General features: G+C 36.2%; 1 protein-coding gene across 1 annotated transcript in view; it reads left to right on the plus strand.

The window, feature by feature from the left end:
* Positions 1–1,854: 1,854 nt before the first annotated feature.
* The window catches only part of abcc4 (ATP binding cassette subfamily C member 4 (PEL blood group)), a 40,530-nt gene continuing 27,851 nt past the window's right edge, over positions 1,855–14,533 (plus strand). The window contains exons 1-5 of the mRNA XM_065293738.2: positions 1,855–2,111; positions 2,975–3,085; positions 11,504–11,624; positions 12,718–12,942; positions 13,148–13,237. Coding sequence (XP_065149810.1) covers positions 2,026–2,111; positions 2,975–3,085; positions 11,504–11,624; positions 12,718–12,942; positions 13,148–13,237 — 633 coding nt within the window. The 5' untranslated portion in view covers positions 1,855–2,025. The remainder of the gene's footprint in view (positions 2,112–2,974; positions 3,086–11,503; positions 11,625–12,717; positions 12,943–13,147; positions 13,238–14,533) is intronic.

A 14,533-nucleotide genomic window follows, 5' to 3' on the forward strand; every position in this document is an offset into this window, starting at 1 on the left:
TTTTAGGTGTTTCCAATTGAAGATTTTTTTTATTGATCCAACTTTTCACTTTTTTGTGTTATTAATAATATTAGAGTTATTTAACAATAAATAATACAATTGTCAGAAGCTGGGCTATGATAAATAAAATGTATGAACATAACCTAAAAAAGTGTTTCATTATCAGACCTGGAATAAAACCAGGAAATAGACGACCTGGTTTGTTAAGTTAAACACTTGAACGTTGGTTATTATAGCGCATTTCCAAAATTAAGATAATCCTAAGATTTTATTTTAGGTCAAATGACCATTGCCCGTGCTATATTGTTTTAGTACTTAGGATCTTACTAGAGATGTAATCCCATACAAGATCTTTGCCTTTGGAGTAAAGTTCACATTTAAGACTTTTACGAAGGTAATAATGACTCAACATATTTTTGCTTTCCTTAGGATTTCAGCATGCATGACGGAGATGTTAATCATTCTACACTTTACTTTACAGTTTAAATGCCTTAGTGTACTTGAATGATCTTTGTCCTGGAGGCTACAGACAATGGCCTCACTACCTTTTTTTTGTGTGTATGGTTTGGCTATACAAAGTTTAGGAAATAACAAAAAAAAGCAAAATTGACTTTAGATTATAGGCAACTGTAAAGTGTAACCTATGAGTAAAAAGAATACTGTAGAAGTAGACTATAGTAAATAGCATTATTTTGGTATAAAACCCATAGAGTTCCTCATTAACGTACATAGTCTCTCTCTCTCTCTCTCTCTCTCTCTCTCTCTCTCTCTCTCTCTCTCTCTCTCTCTCTCTCTCTCTCTCTCTCTCTCTCTCTCTCTCTCTCTCTCTCTCTCTCTCTCTCTCTCTCTCTGTGTGCGTGTGTGTGTGTGTGTGTGTGTGTGTGTGTGTGTGTCAATCTTTATCAGTGGAGAGGCCACCTGTTCTTCCTGTGGGTCTCTCATCTTCTGTTCTTTATCAGAAATTCAAGAAAGACGTAGAGAGAGGGGGAAAGAAAAAAATATTGGGGAAGTTCCGAACACGATCTTACTTCCCACCAAATCTTAGTCACGTGTGTTTTTGGCTGAAAGTGTCCTTTTGTCATGACACTCTCATGACAATTGCACATATCTTTCATGTTTTCCTTTGTTTAGACACTAATTCAAGATGACTGATTCGAGCAGCACACTGGATGAGTGGCTTGTGTACGCAGAGCCAATAAAGAACAGATGGCAAAACCTGCGCAACCACAAATACATAATATGCGAAAGGACTGCAAACAGAAAATCTGGCCAGAGTCCTTCAGAGAAATCAATTTTACAAACCTTCTTAAAGTTCTTTAAAATCACATCCTGTTCGTTTCTGTACTCGGTGTCCGTTTCTCAATCCGAAGGCTGCAGCCTCCGGAGGTCGCATTTGTAGGCTGTGTACGTCATCAAGACTGTCTTATATCAGAATAACAATTATAAAATTTACTGTTGTTCTTAGTGAATCGTAAATTGTTGTAATATGCGTATGACTTGCGAAATTAATGCTCTGTTAATTTAAATTAACCAGGATTGGTGACGTATGCAGCCTCCGGAGGCTGCAGCCTTCGGATTGAGAAACGGCCGACGTCTTATGACTCATGAATATTAATTACGTTACGTAACGTGACGTGCGCAGATGCGAGGCGCTGACGAAATAGCTCTAGTAACTACTTTGGGTTTATTATTACCAAGCAACGTTAAAGCATTTTAGTAATGATTAATACTTTTCATAAAATGTGCCTTTGCAATGGTAGACTTCATCATCTCGCTTTCGTTACGTCTAAATTAAGTATCTTACCGTCCTGCCGCTGAATAGGATTTCCTCAGCCAATAGCTGTTGAATGGGGCGGGGCTTACTTCTTAGCAGACGGTGCCGACTGGAAGAAACGAGGGGTTTACCTTTGCCTGTAGCGGTGAACATGTGAGTTTAAAAGTTACGCAACAGTTTGTAAAGTATATGTATCACCCGGTCTGTGTGTTATGTGAGGGTTGCCATTGTCCGGCTCAAGAAGAGGGAGGATGGCGATCGATATGGAGCCAATAAACAAAGATGCGAAAAGCAACCCGGCAGCCAATGCTAATTTATTTTCAAAGATATTCTTCTGGTGAGTGTTTACGTTATTTATTTGCCTTACGACTCTGACTGGAATAAAGAGAGGATATTATTCTTATATATTGAGTTTTTTCCCATGTTTGATAACATGGATTGATTAATTTATCACTCACCTTTATTTATTTGACAACCGCTTTTAAAATGAAACTGAAACCTTTTTTGTATACTGTTATGTAGCCTCTTAAGGTAACGATACTGTAAAATGTGAAATGCTCCCTCGTGCGTAAGTCACGTACAATTGCGTCTGCGATACATAAATGAAAATGTACAAAGAGCCTTCTAACCATAAAATTCACATCATCAATTTTTTTCTTAAATGTCTAAACTAAGTTATTGTCATTTTGGCGTTATTTACAGTGTTTCAATGTATTTCCCACAGTGGTGGATCTAAACCGGGGGGTTGGTCCACCTTACCACCCACTGATTTCCTTCCTCAGGGTTTTAACAGCCGTTTTCACAGCGAGATTTCCAGTAATGTTTTGTGAATATGTGATTTTTGTTCACATTCTGTGCCAGAATATGCAGTAATCCCCTGTGCTTTAGGCACTTTGTTTCAGGTAAACACCTGGCAGAGGAATACATGTGTTACTGTCACTTTAAAGTAATCGCCTACGTACAAAACACACCTGTTTGTTTTTGTTAAATTATGGCTTTCACTGTCGTGAATCACCTGGTTTGTATAGTTTATGCTTCTGTCATCACCAATTCATAATTTAGCCTCCCACACTTAAACCATCACAATCTTTTCAGATTCCCTGAAGCTCTAAAATGTATACCTTGTATGTGCTTTGAATAAAAGTTAAGCATCTGTCAAGTGCATACAGTAAATGCAAATGTTCTCTGTTTATACTTTAGCTGGCTGAATCCTCTTTTCAGCATCGGATCTAAGAGGAGGCTTGAAGAAGATGATATGTTCAATGTGCTTCCAGAGGATCAGTCCAAAATACTTGGGGAGGAACTGCAGAGGTGAGGGAATAACACGTGATTATACGACAGGTTGCACTAAAGTGAACCCCTTAAGACTTTATGTGAAATATGAGCTAGGCCAGTGTGTTTCCCATTCAGTGTGGGAAGGTGATTGGTCCCAATGGTTCATTTATTATGTGCATAAAGCTGTGTTTGGGTCTCGTGAAGGTTTATTTGAAATCTAACAAGTTAATGAGTGATCTTGACGAGTAAGATTACGTATACACGTTTATGTTTATAGGCTGGGTTAGTATCATTAAAAGGGGCCATGTTAAGACAAGGGGCAGGAGGTAGTTACGCCTGGTGGCTTAAAGTAAGCTGACCCGACCCAAACTAAACCAAACCGTGGGGTACTATGCAATGGAAAAGCGCCATTAGTGGTCATATACACATATCTTCTGTGCTGGAAATCACATTTGTGACCCTGGTCATAAGAGTACATTTTTTGAAATTGAGAAGATTTATGTATAATGCAGAATAAATAAGCTTTCAATTGATGTATGGTTTGTTAGTACATGGCAATGTTGGGTCTAGATAAAACTATTTGAAAATCTAGAAAAGGAGGGTGCAAAAATCAGAAATGTTGAGAAAATTGCCTTTAAAGTTGTCCATATCAAATCCAAATGACCCTTATATCTATGCAACTTATGGTTTTGTGCTTCAGGGTTACATTTTCACTTCCAAAAGTTTCCCTATACAAAATATGAATAACTACAACATTACATTGTCATAAGGAAATAAAGTGATGCTTGCTTGGCAAAGGTGTCAGTGCTGTGATGCTGTGTTAGGTTGCTATGGTAATCTGGGAGGTTGCTGACTTTCCAATCAAAAAAGCCCCCCATCATGTCTCTGATATTGATCCCCAGCTGTAACATGATGAGACTTTCTGTCTTTTACCGTATGGCCAGGTCAAAAAACACTTTTTACCTTACCAACCTTTACATTTTGTCATCATTATTGATATAAAGGACCATTAGTAATAAAGAAGCACTTCTAATAATTGTACAAATCTGCAAGCCAGAAAACAAGGGCACAGGATTTGGAAAGGTCCTCTGTTGCTATTAAGGGAGCAGAGGTCTTGGCATAAGGAACAGAACAGGACATAAGGGATGTTTTAAGTTAATGGTCTGTCTTTCTTTCCTGCTGATTTTAATTATGTACACCATGAGGTGACCGGGACGCTAATTTGGTTACGCCGAACACTTTGCACGTCAATTATTTTTATCTTGAATACACATTATTGTGTAGGATTCTTCACTGCATGTTATTCCCCAGAACATTATGTTTTATCTTCTTTATCTTTCATCAAAATGTTATAACTTGCTTCACCTCTGAAACCTTTGTCTTTCCTTCTTGGCGAACATCACATGTGTAGCGTGGTCTATCGTATAATGCTTTACAGAAGTTAACAAATGGTGGTTTAAGAGTTGTTTTTAGCCACCGTTGTGGTCGAAAATGCTGTCTTTCTAAAATCCAAAAATTTGCCACCCAATTTGCACAATGCAACGTTACATTTTAATAAATTATGAACACCCCAGTGTGTTTTTTAATGTCAGGCTCACACCTCATGACCACGTCTTATTTATATCCTGACAAAAGTTTAACATGTTAACAATTCCTTTAGAGTGAGCTCACATCATACTTAACTGGACTGCACCGTACTAGAGTACGATTGTCCCCCCTACGTCCCCCTTTTAATGAGTACGCTTACATCATAAAGAGACGTTTTGAGGAAAACTGAAACAGATGCGTGATGGAGTTCATCATAGCTTATAAGGTGTGTTAGAAATCCTGATCGTTTGACATTAAATAACCGCAAGAGAGATACCGCTGTTTTAAAGAGGACATATCATGAAAATCTGACTTTTTCCATGTTAAAGTGTTATAATTGGGTCCCACTGCTTCTATCAACTTAAAAAAAATATGAAAAGGAGCTACCCACTAACTTCGTTTTGGTAAACCATTATCTGCAAGCATGTGAAAAAATGGTTTACATTCTATATAATCCGAACCAAACGTCTGTGCAAGCGCACAGCCAGGGTTGCCAACTTCGCGTATCAAAATCAGTCCAATGGACATTCAAAACTAGCCCAAAAGCATTCAAATGACTATTCACAGTCTAATGAACAAAAATCCTTTCATCTTTAACCCGCAGGAAAAAACAACTCGCTGAAACAGTTTAAACAGTAGCCAAATCTGAACTCGAAATAAAGCAGGGGACTTGGCAACGCCATACAGCATCTCTCGTCCAGTTCATGTTTTGGAGAAAGTTGTTCTTAAGAACTTTTCAGATATAGGTAATGATAACACAATTTTCAAAAGGCACGACACAATTTTATTGTTTTAAGTAGCCTATTGTTATGGAAGTACAACATGAACACTGTAGAATGTATAGTGTGTGACCCCATTTCCTTGATAATGCGTGTTGCCAGGGCTTTACATTAACTTTTTGAGGAACTTGTCCTTCGGACAAGTAAATTTATGTTTCACTTGTCCATGCACAAAAGTCACTTGTCCGGGTAAAGATTTATAATATAATTAATTTTTTGTGTTTTGCTAATCAGTGGCGGAGACAGGGATTTTTCATAGGGGTGGCCAGGCAGGGGCCAGCAGTAACTCTGGGGTGGCACATAAAATCTCTATCATTATTATAGGTGCATTAATCACAATGATGTATAACATACAATTGCTACAATACTTTAATTTCAATTAATAATGAATTGAGATTAACATACAATTTATAGTCATAATTCAACCTCAAGTTTTTTTAAAAACTATTTAATCAAATAAAACTTTTGAAATTTACTTTGAAACCAGAATTTATATCTCCCATTGCTGAAAAAACTATAGAGAACAGAAAATCACGTGAATTTTGTAGGCCAATGAAATGTATTTTACTAAGATTCATTTGGCTGCTTCTTGCTACTCTTTCTGAAGAAGGATGCTATATCTGCTGCCTTTCTCTTCATTTTTCCCACATTTCAATGATTGTCTGACATTAAAACACTAAAGCAAAACATTAAAACATTACCGTGTTTTAAAAAAAATGTATTAGGGGAAATGTATCCAGATTATCTGTTATATATTAAATCAATCTTAATCCTAGCATTTATGCTGTAATGTTTGTGTGGGATTTTTTAATGTACAGTGACAAACTCGAAATCGGCTGTTGCGCGGCGCACACACACATAGGCACGCTGAAAGAGAGATTTATCATTATAAAACAGATTCTTAAACAAGATTTTAAGCCCATTATGTGTTTTTACCGAACTTTAGAAGAGAAAAAATACGGACTGCGGTTGAAGTGTCTCATTTATATTCACGCCGGAACCTGAAGAAACATCACTCTCCACTCCATGCCGTCCCGCCCCTCCGTGTTCGGCGACCAGTTTTCATGCGCGTGCGGCTTGTTTAATAACAGCAAGGTGTAACGTGTGTATCGGCGCCCTGCGCTCTCTGTTCAATATTGAATATTGCGCTGCGTGTTCTGCTCTGTCGTTAACGGCGCATAACGTTAAGTAACATTGTTTGAAATTTAACTTGTCCAGTCGGACAACTAATTTTCTCTTACACTTGTCCTTCAAAAAATCCACTTGTCCCGGACAAGCGGACAAGCCTTAATGTCCAGCCCTGCGTGTTGCTAATGTATTTTTGCGTATCTGATTGAGATAATTCTACGATTCACACGTTTACATGCATACTTTTCTCCTGCTGATCGGATCACAGATCAGAGTACACCACCCCCTCAGATATGATCCAAATTTGCATCCGATCGTCCTCAATCGTATTGATTAAGGTGTTTACATAAAAGGCTTTTTATTATGATTGAGCCACCAATACGATTAGAAATGGATTAGTTGGTTGCATGTAAATGTACCTATTAGAGTTAAAGGAATATTCCATTTTCTTAAAAGAAAAATCCAGATAATTTACTCACCACCATGTCATCCAAAATGTTGATGTCTTTCTTTGTTCAGTCGAGAAGAAATTATGTTTTTTGAGGAAAACATTGCAGGATTTTTCTCATTTTAATGGACTTTAATAGACACCAACAATTAACACTTAAATCAACACGTAACAGTTTTTTTCAACGGAGTTTCAAAGGACTCTAAACGATCCCAAATGAGGCATAAGGGTCTTATCTAGCAAAACGATTGTCATTTTTGACAAGAAAAATAACAAATATACACTTTTAAAGCACAACTTCTCGTCCAGATCCGGTCGTGATGCGTCAGCGTGACCCCACGCAATACGTCATGACGTCAAGAGGTCACAGAGGACGAACGCGAAACTCCGCCCCAGTGTTTACAAGTGTTGAGAAAGAGGACCGTTCCTACATTGTTGTATGTCAACTGATACTAATGAATGTCTTTGTGTCAGTTTATTGTTTACAATGGTCCGCAAATGTGCATTTTATTATATATGTAACACGTGACCTCCATACGTCACTACGCATTTACGTGAGGTCGCGCTGGAACGGATCTAGACGAGAAGTTGTACTTTAAAAGTGTATATTTGTTATTTTTATTGACAAAAAAGACAATCGTTTTGCTAGATAAGTCCCTTATGCCTCGTTTGGGATCGTTTATAGTCCTTTGAAACCCCGCTGAAAAAAACTGTTACGTGTTGAGTTAAGTGTTAATTGTTGGGCTCTATTAAAGCCCATTAAAATGAGAAAAATCCTGCAATGTTTTCCTCAAAAAACATAATTTCTTCTCGACTGAACAAAGAAAGACATCAACATTTTGGATGACATGGTGGTGAGGAAATTATCTGGATTTTAGAAAATGGAATATTCTTTTAATGTCATAGAAATGCTTGTCTATTCTGTGATTGTCTAGTATTCTTTAATCTGTATTGTTGGTGTATGTTGCAATTCTACACATACATACTGTATAAGTGCCCTCCATAAGTATTGGGCAGATACCAGGACAATACAGGCAAAATTCCTCTGTTTGCTGTGGAGTCAAGAAATGTCTAAACTTAAAAAGTGAATATGAGTCAAAAGTACAGAATCGGTCACATTTATTTTTTCAACTGTTTTAACATACACACTATTCCAACTCAATGGAACAACACATTTATATGTTAATACTTCTATCTAATATAGGCATATTGAGAGCAGGATCAGTTTGATCCATTTTTTGTGGTTGGGGTCATTAGCATTTAAGGTTGTTGTTCTTTGTTGGTAAAGCATGTACGTATTAAAACATAATCAAAGGTTAATAAAATGTGACATTCTGTACTTTTGATATTCATCTAACCTGGTAATTATCACGTTGTGGGGACCAATTGTCCTCAAAGATAGGAACACCAGTAAATTTGTGACCTACTGGGGACATTTTGAGGTCCCCATGAGGAAACTAGCTTATAAATCAAACAGGATGTTGTTTATTGAAAATGTGAAGTAGCAGAAAGTTTTCGGTGATGGTTGGGGTTTGGGTTAGGGGAAGGGAATATAATATGCAGTTTGTACAGTAATAAACATTACGTATATGGAATGTCCCCACAAAACATGGAAACAAGAATATGTGTGTGTGTGTGTATTCGCTACTTGAATATTCTTTTTATTCCATACTTTTTTTACTTTTACTCAAGTACATTTTGAAATCATTTTACTTCTACTTGTGTAATTATTTCTTTAGTTTCTTGAGTAATGTTTTTGGCTACTCTCTGACGGTTTGCCTATGATATACAATCATTGTGTTTTCACCTTGAGGTTTTTTACATGGGAAGAGATAAGCTGATAAATCATTCACCGATTCCTTGAGTAGTTGAGAAAACCACGTTTTTTTCTCTGGTTTCGGAAGGCATGGACAGTCTGTCCTTCATTAAAATTACACCTCACCACACACCGTGTTTCTCCAGCCTCTAATCATGTGCTTTAAAATGGATCAGTGTTGGTTCATTTAGCAGAGCTTTGGGCTGTCACACAAATTATTAAGGCTTTTATTGCGATTCACAGCGTGTGAGGCCAAAGCATTCACTTAAATGTTATGCCTTAAACTGTTATTTAAAGATGTGGTTTTACTTCTGAAAGAGCTGAATGTTATGTGACTGTTAAAAACATTCACAAAAGGACATTTTTTTGATTGAAAGTTTTTGAGTTTTTTTTGTCCTGTAAGGGGGAAATTCATTTCTTGTCACTTGAATGCTGCATATGACATATTTCTTGTGGCCTCTATATATGCTATATATTCATATGATGTTCCCCACGAGGCCTGTGTAATATAGAGTCATGTGACTGGTTTACCAGGTGGCACTCGTGGTCCGGGAGTGATTTTTTTTCTATTATGTCAGCATGTTCATCTTGTTGTGTAATAGAGTGCCACAGTGATGATGTACTTTTTGTTTTTTGGTTTCCTCCCTAGATTTTTGGATTATCGCAAAAAAATTTAACACTTACACATTTTGTCCAACAAAATTATTTTCACAGATGAACACAACTTTATGAATTTTAAAGTATAAATTTGTTTACTAGGTATAAAAGCTAACCTTAAGGCTGAAGTAAATTTTTTTACGTGTATGTGAGGGTCGACGTGTACACCGTGCGCATGATGAAAATTTCGTTTGTGTAGGACGCGCACGTCAGACTATACTCTATACATGGGCTCATAAGTGGGGTATTACTGGTGTGATATGTCGTAGAATAAAACATGAAAATATCTTTGGCTAATTCAAGGAGTTAAACCAAAACCCTGTTCCAAAACTCAATGGGTTTCATTCACTGATAATAATTGCGTACGTTTTTCGTATTTTTACGCACACTTGGACTTCTCACTGAAACTTTCTGACTAATTCACAACACGTGCGTACGCACATGAATTTGAAGAGTTTGGTTCCAAAACGCAATAAATCCATTTTGACAAATTTCGGTAAAAACATGTTTTCTATATCAAGAAAGTGTCAAGATGAAAATCACTATTTTCTGTTACAAACTTTCACATAGCATCTTTAGGTTATAAAAACATAAAAAATTCAAATCCATAACTGGAATTTTAAAGATTTATTATAAAAACTGATTATTTTTTCCACAAAATGCAATAAATCCATGACAAGTTTTTATTCAAAATGCTATAAATCTATTGAATCAATAGCCTATATAAATGTGCATTCATCTTTGCCATGTTATATTCATTTAGTTGACTAGTTGTACACACTAATTAAAAATATAAACATTACTGTCATTAATCAAAACACTTACGTTGTCATATTAAGATCACTGTCATTGCTGCGGTTATACTTGACGTCGTTGCTTAACATTTTTCACAGCGATCAGCTGTAAAATGTTTTGGTCCTGCTCAATTTTCGTTGACTTTGAGTAAAATTATAGAAAGTATTTTATAAGGTCCCCTGGGGTCAATGTGTTATCATGACAGAAACTTGATGATCCGTCTCCCGAGTGCCTCTTGCGTAAATTATTAGATGTTGATGACTTACATTTCTTTCCCGTCACAGAAAACCATCACAGGTTTATCAATGCTATTAAAGTATTATTTTGTTTTTGTTTGTTTGTTGATCACGAAGTACAAAGTAGATGAGGAAAACTAGGACTCCGTGTACTCAGCCACCGCCATTGTTTGTTTACATTGCGTGAATGGTGCGCTGTAATTTCTGGAACGGATTTATTGCGTTCTGTAAAATAGGAGGAGTGGCGTTTATTGCGATTTGGGAAAAAAGCGAGAAAAGATGACAGAATAACACGGCGGATATTGGATTTTGCGTAAAATTAAGAATTTACATTTTAATTCTGACCTGATATAATACTGATTCTGGCAGTAACTCATTTTTTTCAAAAATGGCGTTTATTGCGTTTTGTCATTACGCGCATCTTCTTTTTATGTTTAGAAAAATTAAGTAGGCTATAATAATGTATAATATCCTGTATAAAATAATAATAATATAGATATAGTATATAATAAAATATAATATAGAAAATATTATAATATAAAATATAATGTAAATTTTATATATCAACATTATGATAAACATTATACTTATAGCGTAGTATTTTATTATAGCGTGCGTGATCATTGCGTACGTGTGGTATTTGTTGTTCTTGAATTTTTTCGTACAAATAAATTTTGATACGAAAGGTTTTGTTAAATCATGATTTGTTTGTAGAAACGTCCAAAAGACATCTGGCACACAAATTCGTGCGTACGCATGCTTAGTGAATGAGACCCACTGACTTCGGAACGGTGGAACCGGAATGCTAAAAGGCTAACTCAATTCCGGTTTTTGCCTACAAAAATACATCACCCTGCAGCACTATAATGATCTTTTAAGCCACAAAGTATTTTAATGGCTTGGGTAATTTATACTTGGCTTTCACAAATAGTTTTATGATCTCTCTTTTTTTCTCTGTCGTCCTTCTTTTGCTAATGGATGCTGCCTATGTTTTTCTGACATTCTCAGTTATTGGAACCAAGAAGTGACTAAAGCAACCAAAGAACTCCGGACACCAAAACTCTCAAAAGCTATTATCAAGTGCTTCTGGAAGCCGTATGCAGTTCTGGGAATATTCACTTTAATAGAGGTGCGTTCTGATGGGAACTCTCTGTGATCAATTTTCATAACAAAGGCGGTGTTCTCTCTAACAAGGAGTCTGATGAGTGGCTTTATTTACACGACAACTATGTTAGTTACGTATAGTTAGCTTTTATTCACCCATCCTCCCTGTCGGGTATGCTTAAACAAATAAACTTAGAGTTAAAAGAGCTAATGTGCAAATGGTCCGTTACACTGATGGCAATGTAATAATTTGAAAGGTGAGGCACTAGATGCTAAACAATTAATCGTGATTAATCGTTAGCAGAATAAAAGTTTTTGTTTACATCACATATGTGTGTAAACTGTGTATAATAAATATGTATATATATATAAATATGAACACATTCATGTATAATTTTAAGAAAAAAAAATGTATATATTAAGTATTTATATTTATATATAATATAAATTATACATAAATATACAAATGTATAAACACATGTAAACATTTCAAAAACATATGCATGCATGTGTGTACATTTATTTATACAAATTTATTATACACAGTTCACACACATATATGATGTAAACAAAAACTTTTATTCTGCTAACGATTAATCGCGATTAATTGTTTAGCATCCCTATGAGGCACACATGAACGCAAGTTCACACAGAAATGAACATACTGACATTATTTATAAACCCTGATTTTGCTCCAAAAAACAATATGAATATTATGGAAATGGAGATGTTTTGCATAGTGTCTAAGAGGCGCTGTTCCACATTACAAATAGTGAAAATGGCCATGAGACATGCAAGAAATTATGTCAGATCTTAATGAATAGTGCAACAGAGTTGCAACAGGCAAGGTTTATAAGAGTTGCAGTATGTTTATGGTCTTTATATGGACTTTGACAGCATGAATCATCTACCCATTTAACAGTGTTTGTTAAAGAGAGCTGTTCCGGACTTTTTTCATTAAAACTAGATAAAATCAAACTTATGGGTAAAATAAACTTGGCCAATATACAAAATAAATACAAAGGTATGAATGTAAAAGTCAACATATTTAACCATCTTCACAGGTGCGAGATGTCTTAAAATGTCTTTCATATTTCATCATTTTTTCTTTTTCGTAGGAGGCGATTCATGTGGTACAACCAGTGTTTTTGGGAAAACTCATAAATTATTTTGAGCGCTATGACCCTGATGACACGGCAGCATTGCACGTGGCGTATGGGTATGCAGGAGGTGTATCTTTCTGCGCCATGTGTCTGGCGTTACTACACCACCTTTACTTTTACCACGTCCTACGAGTAGGAATGAAAATGCGCATCGCAATGTGTCACATGATCTACAAGAAGGTCAGACTTTACAAAAAAAGGACTCTGGTGATATCATGGTGTAGGGACGGTTTCAAATAGTAGTAATATGGCATTTGGGAATACTTAATTTTACTTTCATGTGTATATAAATACCATAGTACTACCTTAGTACTTTTGATGTGCTTTTAAGAATACATCTAAGGGTAATTCTTAATAAAAGTATTTCCTAAATCCTTTCTTTTAGGCATTATGTCTTAGTGCCACGGCAATGGGAAAGACGACCACGGGGCAGATTGTTAATCTCTTGTCCAATGATGTCAACAAGTTTGATGAGGTAGGAAGTTTCCGTAACGTCTTTTGACTTCCTGTTATGTGTTATGGACTCTTGGTTTCCCTTGTTCAAAGCAGTGTTCCTACAATATATCAGACAAACATGGCACTAAGGCAGATAATTGTTATTCATGTACAATAGTTTAAGGTCAAACCAGATTCTTGCAGGTTACGAGCCAGGAGGTGCATATTTGGCAGCTCAAGTGATTTGGGAAAAGTACTTATGTTACTAAGTAACACATTGATTAAGTCCTCAGAACTTTTAAGTAAGGATACTGGCAGGTTAACTTAACCTTCTGCACAGGAAAATAACTAGTTACATGTCAGTCTAAAGTGGCGGTCACACTACACTTTTCGTTCCATTGCATGCGAAAGCATCAAAGATAATTCATGTTTTGATTTGTATCACACATGGAGATATGTGACCTGTAAAAACCTGGTACATCACGATGTGACCTTTCTTTACACTGAAAAGCAAAGATGGATGAAGCGCTCCCTGCCCATATTCGCTAGAGTCTTTGCATTTTATCAGCATGTGCATTTCCTGGAAATTAAACCCAAGACCTTGTGGTTGCTAGCGGCATGTTAGTTCAAACTCCTGCTTATGGAGCAGGTGGAGATGCCTGCGAATGAAAACTATTTGATGACTTTAACAGAGCTGTTCCTGTGCTAGAATTATCCATATTTAAATACTGCTGTAAAGCATAATTTATACATACTTATGACTGGTTTTGACCATATTATTTTAAGCCAAAGCAGTAATACTGTCTAAAGAATGTAGAAAACGTCACATCTATCTTTGGGGCCTTCCTGTATTTACCCAACAGACATCAGAGGGTTTTTGTGAAGAATTAAAGGAAGGGCAGGTTGTATTTTGAAACCGGCTGGTTTAGCCAAAATTAGACGTTTGAAAGTAAAGTGCCTTGTTTGTGGATTGTAAGAATAATCTCTGAAATATGATATTACAAAGTACAGAGTAGCTTGGCTTCAATCGAAACGTAAAGTGAATCTTTAAAGAGTAACTAAACCCTAAACCAACTTTTTTTAGTTAATGATCTGTAAGAATGATGCTTTATTAGTGCTGTTCATTGATTTTAGTAATTTTTTTGACATTTGGATATAAAGTGTTTCAATACTACAATATATGGTGTAAAAACGTCTGAGTGCTGCCCTCTTCAGGTTGAACGATGGCTACTGCAGTTGAATTTTCCCATTGGATGTTGGGTCCAAAAAATGACTCGTGACGTAAGCAGGTTCATGCTCACCACGCCCTTGTTACGATCTCACCACACACTTGATA

The sequence above is a fragment of the Paramisgurnus dabryanus genome, chromosome 7 (assembly GCF_030506205.2).
Source record: "Paramisgurnus dabryanus chromosome 7, PD_genome_1.1, whole genome shotgun sequence".
NCBI lineage: Eukaryota > Metazoa > Chordata > Actinopteri > Cypriniformes > Cobitidae > Paramisgurnus > Paramisgurnus dabryanus.